Source organism: Leptonychotes weddellii, chromosome 10 (genome assembly GCF_054177405.1).
Source record: "Leptonychotes weddellii isolate Sample4059 chromosome 10, ASM5417740v2, whole genome shotgun sequence".
Taxonomy (NCBI): Eukaryota; Metazoa; Chordata; class Mammalia; order Carnivora; family Phocidae; genus Leptonychotes; species Leptonychotes weddellii.
This window is the reverse complement of record NC_138378.1, coordinates 54,335,784-54,363,379: the sequence shown is the minus strand read 5'-3', so window position 1 is coordinate 54,363,379 and position 27,596 is coordinate 54,335,784. Positions and strand designations below refer to the sequence as shown.

Sequence of the window (27,596 nt, the reverse complement as noted above, 5' to 3'; positions counted from 1 at the left end):
TAGTACAATGTACTATACATTACATGAGTACTCATCCATAGAATTTTCTTCATTGAACTATAAATTACTGGTCAACACATATTAAGAACAGTAAGACCTCAAATGTCATATTTAATTTGTTGATCAAAAAGTCACAATGATATCAGAAAGTGGGTATTCTCATAAGCTCCATAGCTGGTATGTTTAAACTCTGGGTAGTTTTTCTGGGAGAGGGAGAAGCAGGCTTCCCGCTGAGCAAGGAGCCCAATGCAAGGGCTCGATGCAGGACCCTGGGATCAAGACCTGAACCGAAGGCAGACACTTAACGACTGAGCCACCCAGGCGCCCATTAAAGCTCTGGGTAGTTTTAATTCTTATCATACATTGTAGTAAAGTACAGAAGAGATTCTGATTTAACACACACACACGTCCACAAATGCGTACAGCACAAAGAATCAAAAAATATCTCGGTTTTTGTTTTGTTTTGTTTTTTAAGTTCTGTAGAGAAAAAAGTTTGGAGATTTTTTTTTTACTTTTGCATAATATTTTAATGGGACTTCAATTTTTTGTTGCCCAAAAAGTTTGGAGATTTAAAGTAAAATACTAAAATGACGATTATAAGTACAAAAAAGAAAAGCCTTAAAAAGGACCCGATGTAAATTACGTAAGAGATGTGTACCAGGTACTGAATACACAATTGTGATGTAAACCTCAATTCTAAATTCTTTTTTCTGAGTGTTGAAATATGGTCAGCCCCTGAGCCGTCAGTCGCCTGATCTTTGCTCATTTTCAGTTTCATTGCTGGTTATTGTTCCACAGCTTCCACCTCACCTTATACTCCAGAGCATCCGGGGTCCCACCCCAACGACTGACACACCGGCTCCAGTCCCACCCCCTTTTCGAAACCACAGAGAAGCGGCCGCCGGCAGCTAGAGCGGCCCAGCTGGGAGGGCGGCCATAGCTCCGCACTGAGTGGGCTGGAGGGACCGACTCCACGCAGCGTTTGATCCGCGCGCTGACCTAACGCTTGATGGAGGGTTTCCCACCATGGTTGGTATTTTTTTTTTTTTTTTACCAGTACAGTGCTTGGGAGCGTTTACTCTGTTTTGATAACTATGTGGCCAATTAACATTCACCAGAGGTTAACAACTATGATCACCATCACCTTTGCCCGCCAAACAGAAAAGATTTCTTAAATATTTCAGTAGTGCAACGCACGGATCTTAATAACAGTAGCTGTGTTGATTCTATCAGCCTTGGAGAATCCAAGATGAGCATTACTAGACTGTTGCGGAAAGAGACTTGGACCAAACACAGTGACAAAGCAGAGCCCTACAGTACTAAAAATCTGTGGTTACAGATGAGGACAACTTAGAAACATGTCTTTGAAAAGCATGGCGACAACTACAACTGGTTCTTGCACGTCCCACTACATTTGCTGTCATTGACAATTCAGTGTACCTGTTGTTTACTAAGGCTTTATCACAACCTTTCTATCTGGGCCACACTATAACATGGCAACCTCCCATACCTGACCTTGGAAAGAGAAATTGTCAAGTATAGAGTCTGAAATACAGCCTTCTCTGCCAAGTCTGAGAAGTGTGCAGATCGAAGTGTGATTTGGAAGTTATCTGAAGACATTCAGCCAGCAACTGGCCTCAAATAAGCTGGAGTTCTTGCAGAGAATGCAGAGGATTCTGAAGGAAGAGTTGTATTTAATTCAAAACCATTTGCACATCTTCTTCAAGAGACAATGTGTAATAATCCTCAGCAAGTAGGAGAAGGCTGCTGTTCAGGTATGGCTATTACTTTTAATGGACCAACTCCCAGAAAGATGATAGTAATGATGTGCACTGGCTCAGGGCATTCAATATTTCAACAGTACACTGATTTTCTTACCTCCAAATGGTTCAGAAGATGACTGAAGGCTGAGGGATAATAGAATTGTGCTGTGCAAAAGCACTTGAAATGTGGATCCACTTGAAGTGTGAATTGAGATATGTAAGTGTAAAATACACACTTAACTCATTAATACATCTATTATTTGAAAACCTAATATGAAAAGTATAAACTCAGTAATTTTTATATTGACTCGCATTGAAATATTTTCAATATGTTGCATTAAATATAAAATTATTTTTCATTTTATTTTGTTTAATAGAAAATTTTAAATTACATGTGTCTCATATTATATTTCTATTGGATAACAAAAGTAAAACACTCCATTGCCACCATATATGGTAGTTTAACTGTTTGTCCACACAGCAACATTTTTAAGACCATTTATTGAAGGGATCTAGCTTCTAAAAGAGGTTTCAAATATTTGGGTGTATAAACAGATATTTCCTAAGTGTATTCTCTGGACCCCATATCATCTTTAATTTTTGTGAAAATATTTCAAATGTTTAATAAGCCAGTACTGTTGTCTAAAAGCATTTTATTGAGTTACTGTATGGACTGCGGCACTACGTAAAAGCCGTTGGACAAGCACTATCTCCTGTGTAGGATAGTCTTTAAACCAAAAAAACCAACTGGCAGGCACATCCCAACACTACATTCTTCCACTACGGGCAATATGCTGATAATTGTCACCTCTACAATGTAACTACTTTATGTTACTAGGGAAAATTTTGCACTTGTGGAGCCTTAACCTCAATTTTGAATATTGTTGAGGTTGCCAGGAAAATCCACAAACAAGTTGTTGATCTGTAAAATTCTGCTGGTGAAAAAAAAGACTACTGTCACACCTATTACAATGGCCAAAATCCAGAACATTGACAACACCAAATGCTGGCGAGGACATGGAAAAACAGGAACTTTCATTCATTGCTCATGGGAATGCAAAATGTTACAGCAAGTTTGGAAGACAGTTTGGCAATTTCTTAAAAAACTAAACATACTCTTACCATACAATCTAGCAGTCATGCTCCTTGGTATTTATCCAAAGGAGTTGAAAACTTATTTCAACACAAAACTGCATACAGATAGATGTTCACATCAGCTTTATTCATAATTGCCAAAACTTGGAAGCAATCAAGATGTCCTTCAGTAGGTGAATGGATAAACCGTGGTACATCCAGACAATGACATATTATTTGGCACTAAAAGGGAATGAGCTATGAAGCCATGAAAAGACATGGAGGAAACTTAAATGCATATATTAAGTGAAAGAAGCCAAGTGGAAAAGACTGCATATTGTATGATTCCAGCTGAGGTGGGGGATAAATAAACAGGGCACAGAAGCTTTTCAGGGCAGTGAAAGTACTCTGTATGATATCATAATGATGGATACATGTCACTATACATTTGTCCAAATCCATGGAATGTAAACCAAGAGTGAAACTATAGACTTTGGGTTTTTATAATGTGTCAATGTAGATTCATCAGTTGTAACAAACGTACCACTCTAGTGGGGGATGTTGGTAATGAGGGAGGTTATGCATGTGTAGGGGCAGGGAATATATGAGAGATTTCTGTACCACCCAACTTTTTTTTTTTTTTAAGATTTTATTTATTTATTTGACAGAGAGAGACACAGTGAGAGAGGGAACACAAGCAGCGGGAGTGGGAGAGGGAGAAGCACGGAGCAGGGAGCCCGATGCAGGGCTCGATCCCAGGACCCCGGGATCATGACCTGAGCCGAAGGTAGATGCTTAACGACTGAGCCACCCAGGCACCCCCCCACCCAACTTTTTTGTGAACCCTAAACTGCTCTTAAAAAATTAAAGTCTTAAAAAAGACTGAATGGCAGCGCCTCTCTCTCTCTCTCTCTCTTGCTGTGTCTCTCTCTGTCAAATAAATAAAATCTTTAAAAAAAAAAAAAAGACTGAACAGTTTCTTAAGAAGATTGCTATGGTCTGCATGTTTGTGCGCCACCCCCCCACATTCACATTGGAATCTTAACGCCCAATGTGATGGTGATTAAGTCCTGAGGGTGGGACTCTCATGAATGGGATTAGTGCTTTTATAATAGAGATCCCACAGAGCTCCCTAGCCCCTTCTGCCAAGTGAAAATACAAGAAGTTTAAGACCCAGAACCTGACCTTGCTGGCACCCTGATCTCAGACTTCCAGCCTCCAGAATTGTGAGAAATAATTTCTATTGTTCATAAGCTACACGGTCTGTCATATTTTGTTATAGCAGCACAAACGGACCAAGGCAGAAATTGGACACTGAGACTGGAGTGCCACTGTCACAAATACCTAAAAATGTGGAAGTGGCTTTGGAATTGAGTAACTGGTAGAAGCTGGAAGAATTTTGGGTGCATGGTAGAAAAAGCCTACATTGCCATGAACAGACCATTTAAAGCAATTCTGGTGAGAACTCAGAAGGCAAACAGCAAAGAAAAGTATAGAGAAAGCCTCAGTCTTCTTAGAGAGTACCTAAGTGGTTGTGAACAGAGTGTTAGTAGAAATATGATGGATGGTAAAGGCCATTCTGATGAGGTCTCAGATGGAAATGAGGAACATGTTATTGGAAATGAGAGGAAAGGTGATCCTTGTTATAAAGCAGCAAACAGCTTTGCTGAATTGGATTCTCCTCTTGGGGTTTTGCAGAAGGTAGAACTTGTGAGTGATGAAACTGGATATTTGGCTGAGGAAATTTCTAAGCCAAGTGTTGAAGGAGTGGCCTAATTCTTCTTGAATGCTTATAGTAAAATGTGAGAAGAGAAATGATTTAAAGATAGATTGTTAATCAAAAAGGAAGTAGAATCTAAAAATCTGGATACTTTCCAGCATATCCATATTGGGAGAAATGGGAAAAAGCTTGTTCAGGAGAGGACAGGGTGTGGCCAAACCACCTTTTGATTAAGGGGTCAGTATGGGTTTGAACCACAGAGTTAGGTAGCAACCGAAGAAGGAAAAGTCCGTGTGAACTGAAGAGGAAGGAATTAGGCTGGCTGTTGGACTTGGGATTTTACAGGTTGGGATCTTAGAGCTATATGGCTGTGACATTGGGCTATTTTTCAAGACAAGGAAGAAGGACCCCAGCTCATCAGAGCTGCCTCCTCAGTTTCACAAGGCTGAGACGGGACTTTCCTGAGTTTCAACAAGCCACACAACCTCTACTCAAACCAAAGTGGTGCTGCCCAAAGCCATGGGGAGCCAACCCCTGCCCAGGAGAGCCATGGGAGCATGGCTACCTCCATCTAGATTTGGAAAGATGAAGCCATCCAGAACTGTGGGTGTACAACCCAAGCACAGGGCCACCTCTGGCGCAAGGGCACCAGAGAGCCCCAACCAGGGCAATTCCTAATGAAGCCATGGGGGTGAGGCCACCCCTGCGATCCCAGACTGGTAGAACCATCAGCATGCAACTTCAACCCATGAGAGCTGCCCTGCAAAGCCATGGGGCTGCAAATGCCCCTGAGGGCCCAGAAGGTGAGACCCTTCCTCCCCCCTCCCCGCCCCCCGAGTTGGCCCAGAAGGTAGGACCTCCATCCCAGAGGGCTGAACATCTAGTTAAAATTATTCTCAAACCTTAAGATTTACCATTAGTTGCCTTGTGGGGTTTTGAACTTGCTTGGAACCTGTTACCCCTTCTTTCTCTCCTATGTCTCCCTTTTGGAATGAAAATATCTATCCTAGGTCTGTCCCACCATTGTATTTTAGAAACACGTAATTTGTTTGATTTCATAGATTCACAGCTGGCAGGGATTTCCTTAGAATGAATCATACCTTGAGTCTCACCCATACCTGATTTAGATGAGACTCTGCACTTTATAGACTTTTAGGGCTGTTGGGATGGAATGACTGTATTTTGTATGAGAGAAGGACATGAATTTGAGGAGCCAGGGATGGAATGCTATGGTCTGAATGTTTGTGTCCCCCCTAAAGTTCACATATTGGAATCCTAACACCCACTGTGGTGGTGTTAGGAGGAGAGGTCTTTGGGAGGTGATGAGGTCATGGCGGGGGCAGGGGGCCTCGTGAATGGGATTAGTGCCCTTATCAAAGAGATCCCACAATGCTCCCTAGCCCCTTCCTGTGTGAGGATACAATGTGTGAGGATACAATGAGAAGTCTGCAACTCCGAAGAGAGCCCTCACCTGACTTAGCTGGCACCTTGATCTCAGATTTCCAGCCTCCAGAACTATGATAAACTTCTGCTGTTTAGAAGTTACATAGTCTATAGCATTTAGTTATAGCAGAACAAACTAAGGCAAGGACTATACAAATATCTGGTCAGATTTCTCTTTCTGAAGTTTGGTTTCTAGTGTTAACAGGGCAGAAGCCTTGTCTCTTTGCCTCACTGTTACATACCCTATACAGGTCTTTATATGCAGTAAGTATTCAATATATTATACATTACTGAATGAAATTACCTCTATAAAGCATCTATGCATATATGAATAGGATAGTATTTTTACCGCTGCCAAATAACTTTTCTTCTGCTCCTATGGCATTGACTTTCTACCTTCTATTATTTTCCCAACTATACTGCAAGTTGCTTGAATATGGACTTCATGTGTGAGGACCCTTTATATCTTCCATAACACCTTGCATATACCAGCCATACAGTCAAATTCTAAAAGCTCGGTAGCAAGCAATAACCTTATAAAAAAAAGTTTATTTCCATTATAAAAAGCATCACACCTAACACACACACACATACACTATTTCACAAGACTTGGGATATAAGTTTATATATAAACGGGCTAAATGTGCTGGAAGAAAACATTATATGTATATGACTTTGAATACAAGTTAAATGAAGCACCTATTCAGAAAGTCATTTTTGCTTTTTTAATTAAAAAAAAAGTGTAGGGGCACCTGGATGGCACAGTCGGTTAAGCGTCTGACTCTTGGTTTTGACTCAGGTCGTGGTCTCGGGGTTGTGGGATCAAGCCTCCTGTTGGGCTCTGCGCTCAGTATGGAGTTTGGGATTCTCTCTCCCTCACCCTCTGCCCCTCCCCCCTGCTCTCTCTCTCTCAAATAAATAAATCTTTTTTTTTTAAATAGTGGGTACCATCAGGAATCCCTGAGATTTTTTTTAAGATTTTATTTATTTATTTGAGAGAGAGAGAGCAAGCATGAGTGGGGGGGGGGGGCAGAGGGAGAGAGAGAAGCAGACTCCCCGCTGAGCAGGGAGCCCAATGTGGGGCTCAATCCCAGGGAGCTGGGATCATGACCAGGGCTGAAGGCAGACGCTTAACCAGTTGAGCCACTGAGGTGCCCCAATAAATAAATCTTTTCTTTTAATGTAGCCCTTGAAATACCAATGTAGAGAAAAGTGGAAAGAGTACTGATGTTGGAGGCAAGAAGACCAAAATCAGAATCCAGATTCCACTACTTATGAGCAATGTAATGATGAGTAAGTCATTTAACTTCTGAGTCTCCATTCCTCATTTGTAAAAGAGATTAACATTTATCTCACAGTATTTATATGAAGATTAAACAGGAGAGTGTTTAGCATTGTATCTAATACTTAATGGATGTTCAATGGATATTTATATAGCAGTGTATTTCTACCATACACATGTATTAGTTTTATGAATAACTTTAAGTTAGCAAGGTTTAGTTTAAAATGAACAGAGTAGATTCAAGAGATCTGGTTTCTAATTCTTACTCTACTATTCAACAGCTTGACATTGCACTTTAAAATTCTTATGTATAAAATAGGGATAATATAACTGCTCTACCTACCTTACAGGAAATTGTGAGGATAAAAATAAGAAAACATGTCAAAGTGATGTGAAAAAGCTGTTGGTATTTCATTTATTAAAAATATGTGATAATGACTGCAGTGTTATAATTTTTTTTCAAGATTTTATTTATTTGACAGAGAGCACAAGCAAGGGGAGCAGCAGAGAGAGAGGGAGAAGCAGGTGCCCCACTGAGCAGGGAGCCAGATGCGGGACTCGATCCCAGAACACTGAGATCATGACCTGAGCTGAAGGCAGATGCTTAACCAACTGAGCCACCCAGGAGCCCCTGCAGTGTTATAATTTGAATGATAAAAATAAAAGCCACAAATGTCCAAAACCAGAATTGTCTAAATATATAAGTAGATACCATACAGTCATTAAAAATGTACATAGATGGATGAAATAATGTGCTTGGGATTTGCTTCAATATAAAGTAAGAAAGGAGAAGTGGATCAGGGTATAGATGAAACAGGACTGGTCCTGAGTTAATAATCATTAATGCTGGGTAATGTGTATATGGGGATCCATTATAATATTCTGCTTACTTTTGTATGTTTGAAAATTTCTCTAATAAAAAAATTAAATATAAGTAACACACTGTAAGATACACGTAAATGATATGTAGTATAAGTAATATATGTAAATATATCCTAATTAGGCCATTGGAGACCTTTGTGAGATCAGCTGTAGTGGAGGGAAGCAAGGACATATGCTGGAATGCAAAAGTCTGAGTGAATTGAAGTAACTGGTTAGGCTTAGATAGCCACCCCCAAAGATGGCCACCAATTCCTTCCCTCACTATATGAACATGCCACTTTTCCCATTGAGAGGTGAGGTCCATTGTCCTTCCTTTTGACTCTGGGATGGCTTTGTGACTTGCTGTGACCCACAGAACGCAGTGGAAGGACACAGTGCCATTTTGGGTCTAGATTTCAAAACTGTATTTTTTCTTTTTATGAAAACACACCTATATTACGAATTAAAAGTCTACTGCTGTTGCAAAGTCATGGCAGACTAAGTTGTTGAGGGCTAAATTATTCTCCAAAGTGAAAGATCTCCTTCAGTTACATTAATCATCCTATCCAAAATGTGATTTCAGCAAACCCTAATCCAGCCCATCCCCACACCACCTCAGGCTTTCTAAGTAGGTAATTTTGCGATAATGATGGACAAACTAGTTCTCTCTCTAGGACAAGATGGGACAATTGAAGTCTTTCTGGTTGCCTGACATTTTTCCATTCTACGGCTTCTAATGGATTTATACAACATTTAGCATCTCCTAGTGTCCATCAAAGCTGAATAATTACCTAAATTATGAGAGCTTGATTCAAAGTTTAAACTGAAGGTGTCATTTTTTGTTCTAGAAAATGTCCAGTTTCTAAAACTGTTCTCTAAAGAAGAATCAGTGCTGGCCATCCTAACAGTTTTGGCACTTGCTGTTTTTGATGCTCAGCTCTCATAGCTGCGGGTTTCCCATCCTTTCCCTCACCAACCCCCCCGCCATGCTACCTTTTTTTTTGTAATATCACCAACTCCCTAACCACATACAGTTTTCAAGTTCTATTATTACAATATAAACTATGTGTACTGGCCTTTCTTTTTTTTTTTTTTAAAGATTTTATTTATTTATTTTAGAGAGAATGAGAGTATGAGTAAGCATGAGCAGGGGGAGGAGCAGAGGGGGAGGGAGAAGGAGAGAAATCTCCAAGCACACTCTGTGCTGAGTGCGGAGCCTGATGTAGGGCTCAATCTCACAACCCTGAGATCATGACCTGAGCCAAAACCAAAAGTTGGATGCTTAACCGACTGAGGCACCCAGGCGCCACACTGGCCTTTCTTTTTAAAAAGAGTTAAGGATAACCACTTAATAGAAATTCAGTCTATAGCTTCCAAAGCATCAGAGGGGGAAAAAAAGCTGGAACCAGGGAAGACAAAGAGAACTTCAACAACATGATGTGTAGAAACAGAATGCATTTCTTATGATTTCAGATATATTTAAAGAGATTATCTCACTAGTCGGATAAAGACATAAATCTTTCTATATTGTATTTAAAAGGGCATACTTAAAAAATGATGCTAAGAGACTGACAGTATTCCAAGCAAGTGCTACCTAAAAGCAATATCAAAATCAGACAAAAGAGACTTTAATGCCAAAAGTTTTATTAGCAAAAAGAGTGTCAATAATTATAAATGGGACAATTCATAATTATAAATGGGACATGTAACAATCCTGATCCTGAATGCACCTAACTTTAAAATACATAACCCAGAACATTTGATTCTTTTGATATATCCTGAAAACTCAAAATAGATTATTTTGTTCAGATGGTGATTTCCATGGAACCATCAAGATTTCCCCTCAAAAGACTGTATAAGTCCATTTACTTCACAATTTAACTTTTCTTTTGTTTTTATGTTTATCCAAGCCACAAATGCACATAAAGTACCAAGTTCCATAAGATTTATTAATAAAAATTATCTGTTAGCCAATTCTCTTAATATTTTACTTTCATGTTCTAAATAACATGCTTCCTTTTTGTTGACTTTTTTTTTTTTAGTTTAGTGATTTCCTACTTACTTCCCATATGGAGAATGAGTATTTAGCTCTTTGATCTCACCATCAACACAGATACACTCTCATTCTTCCAATAAGTTTATATCTTCCCTTTGGTTAATTCACTATTCACTATTAGTATTACTGTGACTATGTATGATATTCAGAGATGAACCACATAGTAAACCATGGTTACTTTTTTCCTTGCTACATAACTTTCCCCCCTAGAGTTAAATGTCTTGTTCTTTTATTTATCCAGCTTTCTATGAACTCATCAATAATTCAACTCCAAATTAAATCATCTCTCAAGATGTTCATTCCTGCCTGATTTTCTACCAATTTCATCTTCTTGAAGCCACTCCCAGAGCTTCTGACCTGCACCCATCTGGACTGACTCCCCTCTTGCGAGGACACAGCTGTCTTCTGGGGAAGACCCTTCTACTTTTCCCCACCTTGGAGCTCCTGTTTCCTGTATCCTATGCCTTTCTCTCTTGGTTTCCTTCTTCCTTTTAATGGAGCACGTCCTTTTGGAGATTCTTCAAGAAGGGTACGTGGGAACTTTCATGTCTTAAAAATCCATTCTAATTCCTGTTTGCATATAACCTGTTTGGGCTTTTTTTTCCCTCTGAAAGCTTGCAGAATCTTTTCTTTGGTCTATAGTAAACTTTCATGATGATGTGCCTTTGGACGAAACTATTTTTATCTGTTGTTCTAAGTATTTGGTAGACCTTTCAATCAAGAATCTTGTGTCCTTCAATTCTGGGAAATTTTTGTGCCTTGTTTCATTGACTTTGTCCACTCCAGACCTCCTACCATCCTGATCTTGGACATGCTGGACTAGCCCTCTAAATTTCTAATCTTGGAGCGCCTGGGTGGCTCAGTCGTTAAGCGTCTGCCTTCGGCTCAGGTCATGATCCCAGGATCCTGGCATCAAGCCCCGCATCGGGCTCCCTACTCAGCGGGAAGCCTGCTTCTCCCTCTCCCATTCCCCCTGCTTGTGTTCCCTCTCTCGCTGTGTCTCTCTCTGTCAAATAAATAAAATCTTTTAAAAAAAATAAATAAATTTCTAATCTTTTCTCTCCTGTCTTCCATCTTTTTAACATTTTTCTCTACTTCCCAGCTATTTAGCTTGTTTATATTCCAACCCTTCTATTAAGTTTACTATTTCTTCTACCATTTTTTTAAAGATTTTATTTTTTTATTTGAGAGAGACAGTGTGAGCACATGAGTGGGGGAGAGGGGCAGAAGGAAAGGGGGAAGCAGACTCCCGCTGAGCAGGGAGCCCGATGTGGGGCTCGATCCCAGGACTCCGGGATCATGGCCTGAGCCGAAGGCAGATGCTTAACCAACTGAGCTACCCAAGCACCCCTCTTCTACCATGTTTTTAATTTTCAAGAGTTCTTACTTATTCTCTGAATATTCCTTGTTTCAGGAAGGCAATATCTTTTCTCTCTTGGGATATTAAATGGTAAGATTTTGCTTGTTCTGTTTTATTTCCTTTTCCCTGCATAGGCAATATTGTGTTTTGTTTTCTGTTTGTTCTCTATCTTTCATGTTAGAGGCTTTCCTCAGATGTGTGGTCATTCATGAGAGCCTACTTATGTTTAAGGTTAAGGGACTAAAAAGCTGCCTAGATGCTTTAGCATATATATGGGGCTTGTTGACCGTGAACTTTAACATTAGGTGATCTGGCTGGACTTTCTGTTGGGGAACCACTGATTGTCAGCATTATTTCCTCTTTCCTCCTTGGCTGATAAGATTCCCCAGAGACTTTCAATCTCCCCCATGGGATAAACATTTGGCTGCCAGCATTTTAGGAGCCATGTAAGAGAGGAAAGTTGGAAGTGGGGAGACAAGCTCACCATTAAATGTGCTTGTATTCATTTAATCCCCTTGTTTTTGATGAAGCAGAAAGTATAGTCTAAGAATAAGGACTGGAGGGTCCTGGGTTTCTCCTGGGAGTTAATTTCCTCACAGAACCTTGTAAAGACCTAGAGCAAGAGTGAAGGGTGCGGGGTGAAAACAGTGGGTATTAATGGCAAATATGTAGCCCTTAGAGTCAACGAACTCCCTGAAACCTCACTTATCCCCATGTGCCAAATGTCCAGCAGCTAAGCATTTACTTCCTGTTGAAATGGAAATGTTCTTCTCTTACAAAACTGAATAAATTGTTTGGAGGGCACCAGTCCAACAACTGTGGCATTTATGGTTCGTGGTGTAATAGGCAGTTCCCACCCACTCATCCTAAAACAAAGATTGACAGTTGACCAGCACTGACTATTTACACACAATTGCTGGTCAACTTTTCAGATGCCTCATTCTTAAATATAAATGGACCACCAAAAATCATCAGAAATTTGAGAAAAGTTTACAACCTGAAAAACAAACAAACATAAAAGTGGGAAATAATCTCAGAGGAAAGAAAAATAATTCAGGGAATAGAAAAGAACTTAAAAAAAATCCTAGTTAATGTTTAAGAACCGGAAACTTTCCACTACACTATTTCACAGCCACACCATAGGACAGGAATTGTTATGCTCATCATGAAGATTAGGAAGTTGATGTTCAGAATGAGGATGCCTTGGATAAGCTTATGCTCCCAGCCAGTAACATGCCTGAGATTTGAGTCTTCATGTTCTGATTCCCTAGTGGTCTTTTAGTTGAACCAGAGCTGCTTTGGTATTTATAAACTCCACACAGCGTATAGTTACACAGAACCATATGAAAATAAGTTCCCAATACATGAAACCACAAAACTCTTAGTTGGAAAGCATTCATCTTTATTTCTATCCCATGTATGCTATTCTTTTAGCCTAGGCATCTTTTCTTGGTAACGTAAAGTGATATTAACATTCGTAGCAGGAACAATTTTAAGTCGCATGTTCTCATGGAACATATCACAGAATGAAGCCCGGGACAGAGGTATGACTAAGAGAGGCTAAATTTGGAATTTGAGATTCTAACATAATTCGACCACTAGATAGTAAATAAGCTAAGAAGTGTCCCCCCAGATTCTGCATGTAGTCTTTACTTACATAACAATGGCTGAGGCAGGGGTAATGAATACCACATAACAGAAATTCAATAAATGTATGTTGAACGAATGAATGGATGAAAGTTTCAACTCTTTCCAAAAAAATTATTTAAAAGCAAGGATAAACTTTGACAAAAGAAAATCACTACATTTTCACAATCTGTATTACAGATCATGAATACTGAGCACTTTACACTGCATAAAGTAAATATACATTAAGTACATCCAACCAAGTTTAGAACACTTTAATATGAGTTTAAACATAAGCATAGTAGGATAGGCAATACTTTGACTTTTATTTTTTTTAAGATTTTATTTATTTATCTGACAGAGAGAGACAGCACGAGAGAGGGAACACAAGCAGTGGGGGAATGGGAGAGGGAGAAGCAGGCTTCCCGCCGAGCAGGGAGCCCAATGCGGGGCTCGATGCGGGGCTCAATCCCAGGACCCTGGGATCATGACCTGAGCCGAAGGCAGACGCTTAACAACTGAGCCACCCAGGCGCCCCGGCAATACTTTGGTTTTGAATGATTGTTTTTATACCTACTCAAGCTGGAAAATAACTTTGCAAAATACAAAAAAAAAAAAAAAAAGCAATGTAGGAAATACTCAAGTAAGTTTTTACTTTCACAATGTATATATAATGTAAATCTTGGGTCAAGTCCACAACCAGTCCATACCAAGTCTAAAAGAAAGTTGAAATAATCTGCTGCCCTATGTCAGGCTTTGGACAAAAATAGGTATTTTTACAAACAAGCTACTTACACAGTAACAAAATGAAGTAGCAAATTCTAAACCTAGTGCTTTGATTTACTACCATAAAAGTGCCCTCTGTGGCCACAGTGAACATAGCAGTAAGTGGCAGAAGGCAATATGCCACTGACCTTGGATCTTAACACCACCACATTTAATACTCCGTGTTCTAAGCACCGTATGCAAATAAACTTGGTGGGGTTTTTTGCACTGTAGTATATATTTCTTTTTTTTTATTTCAAGTTTTTATTTAAATTCCAGTTAGTTAACATAGAGTGTAATATTGGTTTCAGGTATAGAATTTAGCAATTCATCACTTACGTACAACACCCAGTGCTCATCACAACAAGTACCCTCCTTAACACCCACCACCCATTTGGCCCATCCCCCACCCATATGCCCTCCCACAACCCTCAGTTTGTTCTCTATGGTTAAGAGTCTCTTATGGTTTGCTTCCCTCTCTCTCTTTTTTTTCCCTTTCCCCATGTTCATCTGTTTTGTTTCTTAAATTCCACATATGAGTGAAATCATATGGTATTTGTCTTTCTCTGATTGATTTCATTTACCATTATACCCTCTAGGTACATTCACATCATTGCAAATGGCAAGATTTCATTCTTTTTGATGACTGAATAATATTCCTGCGTGTGTGTGTGTGTGTGTATGTACACAGACTGGTTGCTTTAAGACCTTCACACTTGTTTAACAGATTTGTTACTTTAAGATCTTCACACTCACTGATGTGGCCAGCAATTCCCCACCAAGTTATCTCTTCCTGATTTCCCCCAACAGAACCCATGAAAGACTCTATCACCATTTTTATTTATTTTGTTATAATAAATAATATCTTCAGTCAGTTGCCCCAAAACTGACATTTAAATTAGCCTGCAAAGTCTCATTGTCAGTATATGTATAATTCCTGTCAGATAGTGAGAAATATTAAGTGAAGCAACAAAGTGACTGAGGGGATGTGTAATTTAAAGAGGGTGGTCATGATGTTGTACTGGACCATTATATGAAGGCAAATACTATGCTGTCCAGGGCCTCCTCATTCCGATGGGAGAATCCTAGACCGCCTCAGGGGAATCCTATTCACTAAGGAAGGTCAAGTGGCAGGAAATCCCAGACAGTGATATTGTATCAGGTAACGGCAGCATTACCTCACATGGGCCATGCAGATGCCCAAAGGGAAATTCTTCATATTTTCATCTTTTTTTTTTTTTTACTGAAAACCTAACCCATAGGAAACAGCATTCATTTCAACTTAAAGAGAAACTTTCCCCTTTCCCTCCGTGACTCAGAACACTAACTAGTAATACTGTAAAGTAGGAAAACTACTTACATCTCAGCTTCACTGAAGAGTTTATATTTGGCATACTAGAGATATTTCCAACACCATTCCTTAAATTCCTCTAAAGACCTCTCCCACTTATAGCAGTATTTGCCCAAGACTTCAATAAGGCCTTTTTCTTCATAAGCGTCAATATTCAAAGTTACTTGGAAATTATGATGGAAAAAAAAAATGGAGCAAAAACAGTTCTTTTAAAAAAACTCATTTATTCTCCAATTCCATCTCCAAAAAACATGAAGTATATATAACTGAAATCCATCTTTAATTATCAAAACACTCTGAGATCATCTCATACATTTTTCCTAAAAAAAAAAAATTGAGAAAGGGTGTCTCCTATTAATTGGTAATTACATTTGTTAAGTCATCTCCTTGTACATTTAACCAGTGTGACCCTTCAAAAAGATGCAGGAAAATAATGAGTTACTTCTATGTGCCAGGCACTCTATTAGCTGCATCACAAAAAGTATACAAGATCTAAGGTTTAATGCCCATTCTGTTACTCATTAGCTGTATGATATTGGGCATACTACTCAAATACTCTCAATCTTAATGTCAACATCTTGACATTTGCTATAATAATAGTACCCTCATAGGGTTACTGTAGGGTTTAAACCAGCTAATGGTTGTTGTAGCAAAGTCTTAGGATCCATAGTTGGCACCTAGTGTTAGCTGCCTATAGCCAGTGCCAATAATACAGAACTAAGAACCAGATCTGTTGCAGGAAAGAAAAGTTGGCCAGAATTCCTGGCAAAGAGCTGAAGAATCAAATTAGTATTCTCTCAAGAATCTTCAGCCTTGGGCCTGCATCCATTTGGAGGGAAGGTCTGGAGAACTATTCGGGAGAAGCCTTGGGGCAGACTGGTCCTAACACAAACCAAAGGTTATGGATCGGACCAGACTGGCCTCTGGAATGCAACATTTGACTCAAGTTGGCATGCAGAAGCAATGCAATAGGGTTTTCTTTAAAAATATGTAGTGCTAGGTAAATTGTTATTACTACACACATAACACCCACAGATACCTGCTCTCAAGCAGAGATGGATTTAAATGTTGCATGGCTGAGGGGAAGACAGAATAGATGAGTGGCTGACTATATCAGAGAAAGCAAGGAATGTGAATGTGGTGATAAAACTAGATTAGAGAAGCCATAGAGGGTGATAGCTAAGCATTCAGGCTCTAAAAGCAGAATGCTCAGTTTCAGTTCTTGTCTCCATCACTCACTCTTTAGCATAAACTCAGGCAAGTTAAGGAACTTTTATGTGCCTAAGTTTCTTCCTGGATAAAAAAGAGTAATATTAGTACCTACCTCATAGGGTTGTTATAAGAATTAAAAAGTTAATATATATAAAGCACTTTATATGTTACATAAATATCTAATATATTTCTATACATATAACATATAAATAGATTCTGTGTGTGTGTGTATGTGTATATATAAACTTTTTTATATATATAAAGCACTAGCAATGTATATGTAAATAAGATTGCCCAGCACATAGTAAGCATCAGTGTCCCAATCTGTAAAACAGGAACAATAAAATGTCTTACTTTATAGCTTGTTATAAGAATTAAATAAATTATATCTACAAAGTGCTTAGCACATAATAAATCAACACATATTTGGTATTTTTATTAGAACATGGGTGGGTACCAAAAATAATTTTAATCCAGGGAAAAATACTTCGTAATGGAATATAACAGAAAATATCATGAAAAACATTATTCTCATTTTAGTGTTGAATATATTTACTAGGAAACCATGAGTAACTTGGCATACTTGTCCACTTTCCACTGTATAAAACACATCTGAATAATTCCATCTCTTAGATCTGTCACAGGATCTAAGTCACAGATAAAAAAATACAGAAGATGAAGGAGACAAAGAAGGAGGAGGAAAGAAACCACAACTACAATAGCAATTTTTTAAAAAAGATTTTATTTATTTATTTGGCAGAGAGAAAGAGAGAGCGCGTGCACACAAGCAGGAGGAGCGGCAGGCAGAGGAAGAAGGAGAAGCAGGCGGGGATGAACCCAGGACCCTGGGATCATGACCTGAGCTGAAGGCAGACGCCTAATTGACTGAGCTACCCAGGCGCCCCTACAATAGCAATTTTGAAATAATATTCCTCTCAATATTCATTCACCAGCAAAGAAAAAAAAAAAAACGAATAACCTAAACTAACAACCAAAAAGCTTATTTATAAATATACTTATAGAGAAAATATCACTTCTAAATTCTGAAAAATGGGCACTCATAAAGAAATTTGTTGAAACATGCCTTCTAAAGAACAAATGTTGCCAGAAAATTTAGAACTTAAAGGTCAATTCACCGAAACCCAAATAAGCATAACTCCTATTTAGTCCACAAAGAAACCCAGAGAGTACAGAAGTCAAGGCACCAAGAAAATTTTAAGGAGGCTGTGGCCAACAGTGTACTAACTGCTAAAAGGCTAAGGCAACACCTGGTAAGTGTCCATGAGGTACGGCAGCAAAAGCATATAACTGATGATCTTAATAAAATCATTGTATGGACCATTTATCTATCCATCTAGACAGCACTGTGCAATAGAAATATAATGCGAGTCATCCTGTCAGTATGGCTAAAACCAAAATCATAAGAAACAAGTGTTGGGGAGAAAAAGGAATCCTCATGCACTGTTGGTAGAAATGCAATTGGTATGACCACTGTGGAAAACAGAATGGAGGTTCCTCAAAGAATTAAAAATAGAATGAGCCTCTGATCCTGTAACTGCACTACTGGGTATTTACCCAAAGAATATGAAAACACTAATTCAAAGGGATATATGAATCCCTATGTTTACTGCAGCATTATAGCCAAACTATGGAAGCAGATGAAGTGTGGATAAAGAAGATGTGATTTATATATATATACATTCCATATATAATATTCTATTATATATATAATGGAATATTATTCAACCATAAAAAGAATGAAATCTTGCCATTTGCAACAACTTGGACGGATCTAGAGAGAATAATGCTAAGTGAAATAAGCCAGAGAAAAACAAATACCATATGATCTCACTCATATGTGGAATTTAAGAAACAAGACAAATGAACAAAGAAAAAAAAAAGACAAACGAAAAACCGACTCTTAACCATAGAAAACAAACAGATGTTTGTTTGGGGGATGGTGAAATAGATGAAGGGGATTAGGAGTACACTTCTCTTTTTTTTAATATTTTATTTATTTGACAGAGAGAGACAGTGAGAGAGGGAACACAAGCCGGGGGAGTGGGAGAGGGAGAAGCAGGCTCCCCGCTGAGCAGGGAGCCCGATGTGGGGCTCGATCCCAGGATCCTGGGATCATGACCTGAGCCGAAGGCAGCTGCTTAACGTAAGACTGAGCCACCCAGGCACCCCAGGAGTGCACTTTTCTTTGATGAGCACTGAGTAACGTGTGGAACTGTTGGATCACTATATTGTACACCTGAAACTAATACAGCACTGTATGTTAACTACCCTGAAATTAAAATTTTTAAAAAAATTTTTTTTAAAAATTAAATAAATAAATAACTCTTTAAAAAAAAGAAATATAGTGAGTTACATATGTAATTTAAAATTTTCTAGTAACCATATTTAAAAAGTAAAAAGAAATAGATGTAGTTAATCTTAGTATTTTCTATTTATTTTTTCAAAGATTTTATTTATTTATTTTTGAGAGAGGGAGAAATAGCGAGAGAGAGCACAAGTGGGGAGGAGAGGGAGAAGCAGGCTCCCTGCTGAACAAGGAGCCGGATGCGGGGCTTGATCCCAGGACTCTGGGATCGTGACTTAGGCCGACCCAGGCGCCCCAGTATTTTCTATTTAATCTAATATCCACAATGTTATTTCAGCATGTGATCAACATGAAAATCATTGCTAAGATATTTTACATTCTTTTTTTCATACTAAATCTTTGAAATTGAGGTGTATTTTACATTTGCAACATATCTCAATTTGTACTAGCCTCATTTCAAATGCTCAGTAGTCGCTTGTGGCTAGTGGTTGCCGTATTGGACCGTACAGTTCTAGAATCCAGGTTCCCTGCTAACAGGAGTATGGGTTTTCTTGTTCACAGATGTAACTGTAGCATTAAGAAGAGTGTCTGGCACAAAATGAGCCCTCAGGGAATATTTGTTGAATGAATGAACAAATGAATGAATTAATCCATGAGTTTTACACACATATATGAAAAAAAATGCCTATGACATAGATGAAATTTTAATTATATGGCTAGAACTATTAAGAGAAGCATATAATTATATTAAACTCAATTCTAGCCCAGACTATAGTTTAGTGATATACAGTTAGTCAATACAAATTCCTAAATAGATGCATACTTTCAAAAACAGTATAAACATGTTTTACTATCAATAGGGAATATTCTTCTATAATCACTTTAAACATGATTTTCCCAAACATTTAGGAAATTAATATGCTGTCACACACCTCTAGTAAAATCAAATAAACCATAGTTTTTCTCTCTGGAATGAATGAACTCCACATTCATCAAATACACACAATTCTTACATATTCCACTAGCATTGGCGAATAAATGCTTTTTGGCTTAATGTCCAATTCACTCTAAAACTGGCAAAAGAATATGCCAAAAATAGTTTCAAAGCCCTGACAAAAAGTTACATTATGTTCTTGATTTTAAAAATGTTTACCCCCAAAAGTACTGAGATTACTTAATGTAAATGAAATATGCCCCAAACAGCTGATGTTTGATAACAAAGGTTGGATAGAAAAGCTTACCTTCTCTGCTAAGAGCTCTCTTATCTTGCTTGCTTGAACTCTAAATTTCATGAGCTGGGACTCCAGAGCTACACATCGTTCTTTCCAATCTACTGGTCCATCTGTCTCAGAAAGCTCTGCCATATTTATTCTAGAAAAGAAAGCATTCAAACAACATAATACCCATTAGCACTCAAGATAATTCATTACATCATCCCATGTACGCATTCTAGTTACCATCTAATGATATCCACATACAAATTTTATAAATTCTCAGATAAATTTCAAAACTGGCTGAATAGCTCTTGGAAAAAACTTAGTGGGAGACAGGAGGCCAGGGTTGGAGGCCCAATGTGTTTATTATTCATCCTTTCTATATAACGTATCCTTTCCATGTCTCAGTTTACCCAATCTTGAAAAAGCAGGACACTGATCATAACAAACCATCGTTCCTCCTGAGTATATTGTGAGGAACAAATTAAATACTGCTATTTTTAACAGCACCACCCAAACAGAAACTACTGGTATTATTTTAGCTCTGCCCAACAGATAAAACATTTTTTTAAACTTTCAGTTCATAATTTTACCACACTCCTAAATTTACAGGACTATCTCAATTTGATTCAGTTGGTAGCCTGATAGAATAACCTAAGACACTTCATTACTAGACCTACAATTATAAGTTAGATTTACATTATAATTATTACTTACCATCACCCTAAATTTGTCTTGGTCCAAGCTCTCTTTCAAGCTAAAAATCCTTTGGCATATTTAACTGGGCAAAGTATTATGACATTGGACATATTTGTATAATTTCTTTTCTGTTGCATGAAAAGATATAAATATAAAATTTGGAATCACCTACATTAAGTAAATCGGTGTTCCCCATGACATTAATGTTTCCTTTTGAAGGAGATAAATCCCAGGGAAAAGCCTGTTAAGAGGGAAGCCAGGAGGCAAGGGAACTGATTTTGAAATTCTAAAGTGCAAAAAAACTATAACTTCATTGTTTCTGGTTCTGGGATTCATAAACGTTGTTTTAAATGTTAATGTTTCATCGTGCCATTTGAATAAATGACTTGATGATATATTTCCAAATTGCCCTAGCTTTGAACAGATAAAATTTGCATTACGAATGGATTTCCATAAGGAGCTAAGCCCTGGTCTCAGCATATACGTGACAGCAAAACTCTGAGAACCCCAGGATAGATCTGCAGCTGAAGTGTACCATTCTTTTGTTTTCCAAAAATATGTGTCCCTCACATATTAACCAAGTTGATTTTCTCAGTATTTAGTGTAATATAGCCCTTCCTAAACCTATACAAGTTTTTAAAAACTTGGCGTTGCTAAAAACCCACAAAAGATTATTTTCCTAGTATAAGTATTGTTTTGTGCTTAAACCAATTTTCACATTAATACTGACATTATCATTCAAAAATTTAGAAATAAATAAAAGTAGAGCTGTTCTACAAAGGCTACAACTTTATTAAGACCACCAACCATCTCAAAGCTTCCAGATGCTCCTAAATTCTAGCCATAATTTCAGGGAAACTTATAAGGGTAAAACTGGAAATCATTCTCTTTTCATTTTTTGGTTTTATAGAAGGTTCACACCATTGTTTTCTGAGTCTCTTCTAAGGATATCAGCCTTGTTAATGACCTTTATCATTCCCCACATTTAGGAGTAGATAATGCACAAACTTTGTCAGTCACAAACTTTCTCAATTCTGCTACTTCATTTCTTTCCTCCTTAGCTTTCGAGTGGACACAGAAAGAAAATATGGATGAAATATTATAAAATAAAAATTGGTCCTGAAAGAGATGTCGTTAAGTCTTCAATCATTTGTATCTTTGCACAGAAATGTACTGATACTGTTAAACAAGAGTTTAATTCACGTTGATGAATTTTTGCTCTCCATTCTACTGTAAAATTTCTACAGTTTAAAAAATAACATAAAGGCAGATATTTTTCAACAAATGAAAATCAATCAATACAGTGAACCATATTAATATAGTAGTAGACAAAACCACATAATCATTTCATTCAATGCAGAGAAAAACATTTGATAAAATTCAACAGCCTTTCAGGATAAAAACAGTCCATAAGCTAGTAATAGAAGGGAACTTCTTCAGCCTGACAAAAAGCACCTACAAAAAGCCCACAGCTAACATCAAACTTAATGATCAATGACTGATCTGCCAAAGACCAGGAATAAGACAAGAATGTCTGCTTTTGCCATTTCTAGCCAACATCATACTAGAGGTTCTAGCCAGAGCCAGAAAATAAAATAAAAAGAATCCAGTTTGAAAACTAAATCTATCTCTGGGCCTGGCATATACTAGATATTCAATTAAAAAAAAGAAAGAAAAAAAGAAAAAGAAAACTAAATTATTTCTCTTTCAGATGTCATGATGTTGTACATAGAAAATTCTAAGGAATTCACAAAAAAGCTATTAGAACTACTTGAGTTCAGCAAGGTTTCAGGAAGCCAGATCAAAATACAATCAATTATATCAATTGTTTTTCTATGTATTACCAAGAAAAAAATTCAAAAATGAAATCAAGAATATATTCCACATACAACAGCATCAAAAATAACAAAATACTTAGGAATAAATTTAACAAAAGAAGTGTTAAGGCTTGTACTCTGAAAACTACAAAACATCATTGAAAGAAATTAAAGAAGACCTAAATAAATGAAAGACATCCACGTTCATGGATTGGACTACTTAATATTATGCAGATGCCAATATTTGCAAATGTACACATACATTCAATTCAATCCCTCTCAAAATTCTAATGGCATTTTTTGGTAAAAATTGGCAGGTTGACCCAAAATTCAGATGGAAATTCAAGGGATCCAAAATAGTCAAAACAATATTGAGACTCGTATGTCCAAATTTCAAAAATTACTACAAAGCTATAGTAGTTAAAACTGTATGGTATTGCCATAAAGATAGACATATGATCAACAGAATAAAAGCAAGAGTCCAAAAATAAGACCTCACAATTATAGTCAATTGATTTTTGAAAAGGGTGCCAAAAACATTCAATGGGGAAAGGATAATCTTTTCAACATTGGTGCTAGACAACTGGATATCCACATGCAAGAGAATGAATTTGGACCTCCTCCATCACAACATATACAAAAACTAACTCAAAATGGATCAAAGAACTAAATGTAAGAACCAACGCTCCAAAAACTCTTAGAACAAAAGGCAGGGGTAAATCTTTGTGACCTCAGATTAGGCAACAGTTTCTTAGATTTGACATCCAAAGCATAAGTAATCAAAAAGAAAATAGATAAATTGGACTTAATCAAAATTAAGAACTTTTGTTTCAAAGGACACCGTCAAGAAAATGGAAAGATAACCCACAGAAGGGAGAAAAATATTTGCAAATTATATATCTAAGAAACTTTTATCCAGAATATATAAAGAACTCTTACAACTCAACAATAAAAAACAAAATAATTAAAAAGTAGGCAAAGGATCTAAACAGATATTTCTCTAAGGAAGATATACAAATGGCCAATAAGCATGTGAAAAGATGCTCAACATCATTAGCTATAAGGGAAAAGGCAAATTAAAATCATGACAATTACTGCACACCAAATAGGATGATTATGATAAGAAAGACATGTAATAACAAGTGTGGGTGAGGATGTGGAGAAATTAGAACCCTCATAATTTGCTATTGGGAATGTAAAAATGGTATAGCTGCTTTGGAAAATAGATTAACAGTCCTCAAAAGTTTTAACATAAAGTTACCATATGACCCAGCAACTCCAACGCTAACTATATACTCAAGAGAATGGAATACGTAAGTCTACACCAAAACTTGTATATAAATGTTCATAAAAGCATTTTTCAAATAGCCAAAAAGTGGAAACAATCCAAGTGTCCATCATCAGATGAATGGATAAATAGTGGTATATCGGTATGTTGGAATATTATTCAGCCACAAAAAAAGAATAAAGTACTAATACATGCATGACAATTATCCTAGATGCCAAGTAAAAGACGCCTGACATAAAAGGCCACATATAGTATGATTCCATTTACATGAAATAGGTAAATCAAAGAGACAAAGCAAGTTAGTGGTTGCCAAAGCTGTGAAGAGAGGGCAATGGTGATCAACAGCTAATGAGTTTGGGGTTTCTTTTTAGAATGATCAAAATTATTCCAGAATTAGGTAGTGCTGATGGTTGCACAACCTCCTGAATATACTAACAGTCACTGATCTGTACACTTTAAAGGGTAAATTTTATGGTTCGCAAATTATACCTCAATTTTAAAAAGGGCATTTATTTACAAATGAGTAAAGAAAAAGTAAGTTGTATAGAACTGTTGAATCACTATGCTGTACACCTGAAACTAATGTAACATTATGTGTCAACTATACTCAAATAAAAATAATTTTTTAAAAAAGTAATGCAGAGACAAATATTCTTCTCACATATTTATTTACACAATTGTTCCCCACATATCTGTTGTCTTTTAAAACTTGTTTGTGATATATACAAAGAACAAATTTTATTTAAATATGTGGTAAAGTGTAACAATCATTTTCTTCATGGACTCTGGGCTTTGTTTTATACTTTAGAAAGATCTTCCCCACTCCAGAATTAAAAAATAAAAATTTTTTAAAAAGAAAGTAACAGTTTACGTGGATGTATAGTAGGTCAATATTTACAAATTTAATGATCCATTGTTAGTAGTTATCCCTGCCAAGAATTCCACCATTAACTCAAATGATTTAGAGGGAAATGTTTTAACCTCAAATATGGCAAGTTCATACATACATCTTACCAAGACTACTTTGCTATGAAAACGACACAATAAATAAACCCTAAGTTAAACATACCTATTCATATCTTTAGTTATGCTCATTATATATTTTACAATGAAGTAGAAAAACCTTAAGAATATTATTAAATTGGCATCTAATATTTGCATTCCCTATTAATAGGGTCATAATCTTAAAAAATTCAAAACTACAGATTGGTCCCCCAGAGGTCTAGACACCTGATTTCCTCATTTCATTCCGTATTTTCGGTTAGTATAAAGTAACTATTGTGTTAATACACCATCTTGAGTGAAGATTCTAACTTTGAACAACATCCACTATCATTTTCCATTACCACTGATTTTATAGAACATAACTGTATGGCTTTGGGAGTTATAACCATTTGCTAAATAAATATCATTTCTAGATTTTGAATTTGAAAGTAATCTATCTTCACTGCAGTGGAGAGGAAAAGTCTTGGTTTCCCAAATACCCCTCCCCCCATGACTTTGGGAACTATTTACTGACACAAAATAAACTGTTTACAATTATGGAATGAATGCTCCTTTCTCTGAATCTCTGACTTCCTGTTTCTCTTCCAAATCCCAAAAGAGAAAGAAAAAGAAAAAAAAATCATCTATTTAGGCTTATCCTGATGAAGCTCAGGGTTAGCCACTCACATTCTTTAATTCTCTCCTCTTACGGCACGGGTTAACTCGGCCAGGTAAGTGTGTATTTCTTTTCTAAATCAGAAAGGATCTCTTTCTTGACCACACTGAGGCATGCCTTGTTTAAGAAGCCTCCTGACCACCAACCAGCCCCACTTGGACTAAGCCCGCCCTTCGGTGGCACTGCCCCGGGCAGCCGTGCTCCCCACTCCACAGCTCCTCGGGGACACACACACACCGCTGTGCGGTCGAGGTTTGCGACAGGCATTTTCACAAAGAAAGCAGTGACCTGCAGATAGCACAGCACCAAAGCTTTTACGCGTAAATCGTTCGACTTGCTCTTTCCACAGTTTCGCACATCAAAACCGATGGCTCAAATGTTCCGTCTTTTTAAAAAGTCGTCTAATAACCTCAGGGCCAGCGCAGTTTCACGGTACGTCACCTAAGGGCACTTTGACATTCCGGCAACACGAGGAGCAGAAAATGGTTCTTTCAAGTTTTGAGAAGTTTCACCCCCGAGATCACAGCGCGGCTCCCAGCAAGCCGAGGCCGAGCCGCAGCATCCCTAGCTGCGCTGGCCACCGGGCGCGGGGACGCGGGACTGCCGTCTGCTCCCCCACAGGACCGCCCGCGCCGCGCCGCGCCGCGCCACACACCCGGGGCCCGCATTTTCAAACAAAATGTCACCGGAGAGCAGGGGGCGAGGAGCCGCCGGCCACCGCCTCCGGCCGAGACCCCAGACCTGGGGGCAGCGAGTGGGGCGACACCGAGTACCGGAGCTGCGGCGGGAGGCGCGGAGGCGAGTCCCGCTCCATCCCGCGCCAACGCGCTCCACCGTCCCGGTCCCCGCCCGCCGGCTCTGCCCGCCGCCCCCAACCTCCGCCCGGCGAGCCCCCCGGGACGGCGTGCTCTCGAGGGGGCGGGGATCCCGGCATCTGAGCGGCTGGGATCGCCCCTCAGCTCCGGGCCCTCTCCATCTGCCTACCTCTGCTGCGGGCCCCCGACTGCAGCTCCCGAGGTCCTCGCTGCGCTTGCCGCGGGGTTCCTGGGGTTCTCCGCCGGGGCCAGCCCAGCTCTGAGCTGGGAGCGGGCGGGGGGCAGGGCACCGCCTTCTCCTAGGACTGGCGGTCGGAATAGCCAATCGGAAGCGCAGCCGACTGTCTGACGTCACCTAAGGGTGTGGCTATGACTTGGACTCCTCCTAGGCCCTACCTCGAGGGAGTTCTGTCCTGGACTGTCCGCCCCTAGCCTTCGCCATACGTACAGCTCAGAGGGTGTCTTAGCGGTCACTTCCTTTCCATTCTCTCTGCCTCGGCTCAGCCCCCACCTGTTTGGTTTCCCAGCTTGAAGGCTCTCCTCTTGCCAATCCATCTTTTACCCTCTTGCCAGGTTAACTGTCCTGAAATGCACTTTTGATGTACGCCCTGCCAAAGACTTCGTTGGCTTTCTTTTGCTTAAATTATCAAGGAGAGACTCCCTAGGCTAGTATTCGAGGCCTCCGTCCTACTTTTGCAGGTGTATTTTTTTACAGCTGCCCTTCACACACCCCCGGGAAGTCCATTTGGCACGTTCACCTGCTATTTTCTACATCCCCTTTAAAAGTTCTAACTGTCCTCTAAGACACAGCTCAAATAATCTTCTCCATGTAACCATTCCAGTCAGCTCTCCTAGCAATAATCTCTCCTCTTGGCACTTAGCTCATTCTGCCTCATGTACTGCTTCTTTTTTTTTTTTTTTAAGATTTTATTTATTTACTTGACAGAGAGAGACACCGCGAGAGAGGGAACACAAACGGGGGGAGCGGGAGAGGGAGAAGCAGGCCTCCCGCGGAGCAGGGAGCCTGATGTGGGGCTTGATTCCAGGACCCTGGGATCATGACCCGAGCCGAAGGCAGACGCTCAACGACTGAGCCACCCAGGCGCCCCTCATGTACTGCTTCTTATCTGTCCATTCGATTGCGAACTCTTTGAAACCAGGGATTCATTTTCTTTTTGCAGCCTCCTCAGCACCGAGCACAGAGCACTGCATAAGCAGATGGGTGATCGTTTTAATCTAATTGGATTTTACATCCCAAGACGGG

The 27,596-nt window shown here is 38.7% G+C and overlaps 2 protein-coding genes across 6 annotated transcripts in view; one reads left to right on the top strand and one right to left on the bottom strand.

Annotated features, from left to right (window-relative positions):
- PLEKHH2 (pleckstrin homology, MyTH4 and FERM domain containing H2) overlaps positions 1–27,130 on the bottom strand; it is a 106,472-nt gene extending 79,342 nt beyond the window's left edge. For 2 of the 5 annotated variants that reach the window (XR_014149258.1, XM_031017607.2), the window contains exons 1-2: positions 26,502–27,129; positions 20,081–20,210 (exon numbers count right to left, since the gene is read on the bottom strand). Coding sequence is in view for 4 of the 5 variants with exons in the window: in XM_031017607.2 (XP_030873467.1) it covers positions 20,081–20,203 (123 nt within the window). In the remaining variant the exon portion in view is untranslated. Of the gene's footprint in view, positions 1–20,080; positions 20,211–26,501 lie in introns of all 5 variants that reach the window. The other 3 variants (XM_081833482.1, XM_006746816.3, XM_031017602.2) reach the window with 3 other exon arrangements.
- Positions 137–1,904, top strand: C1GALT1C1L (C1GALT1 specific chaperone 1 like). Its single transcript, XM_031017598.2, is given in 6 exon segments — positions 137–177; positions 1,058–1,119; positions 1,122–1,394; positions 1,397–1,490; positions 1,492–1,849; positions 1,851–1,904. Coding segments are annotated over 6 exon segments (882 nt in total).
- Positions 27,131–27,596: the final 466 nt, after the last annotated feature.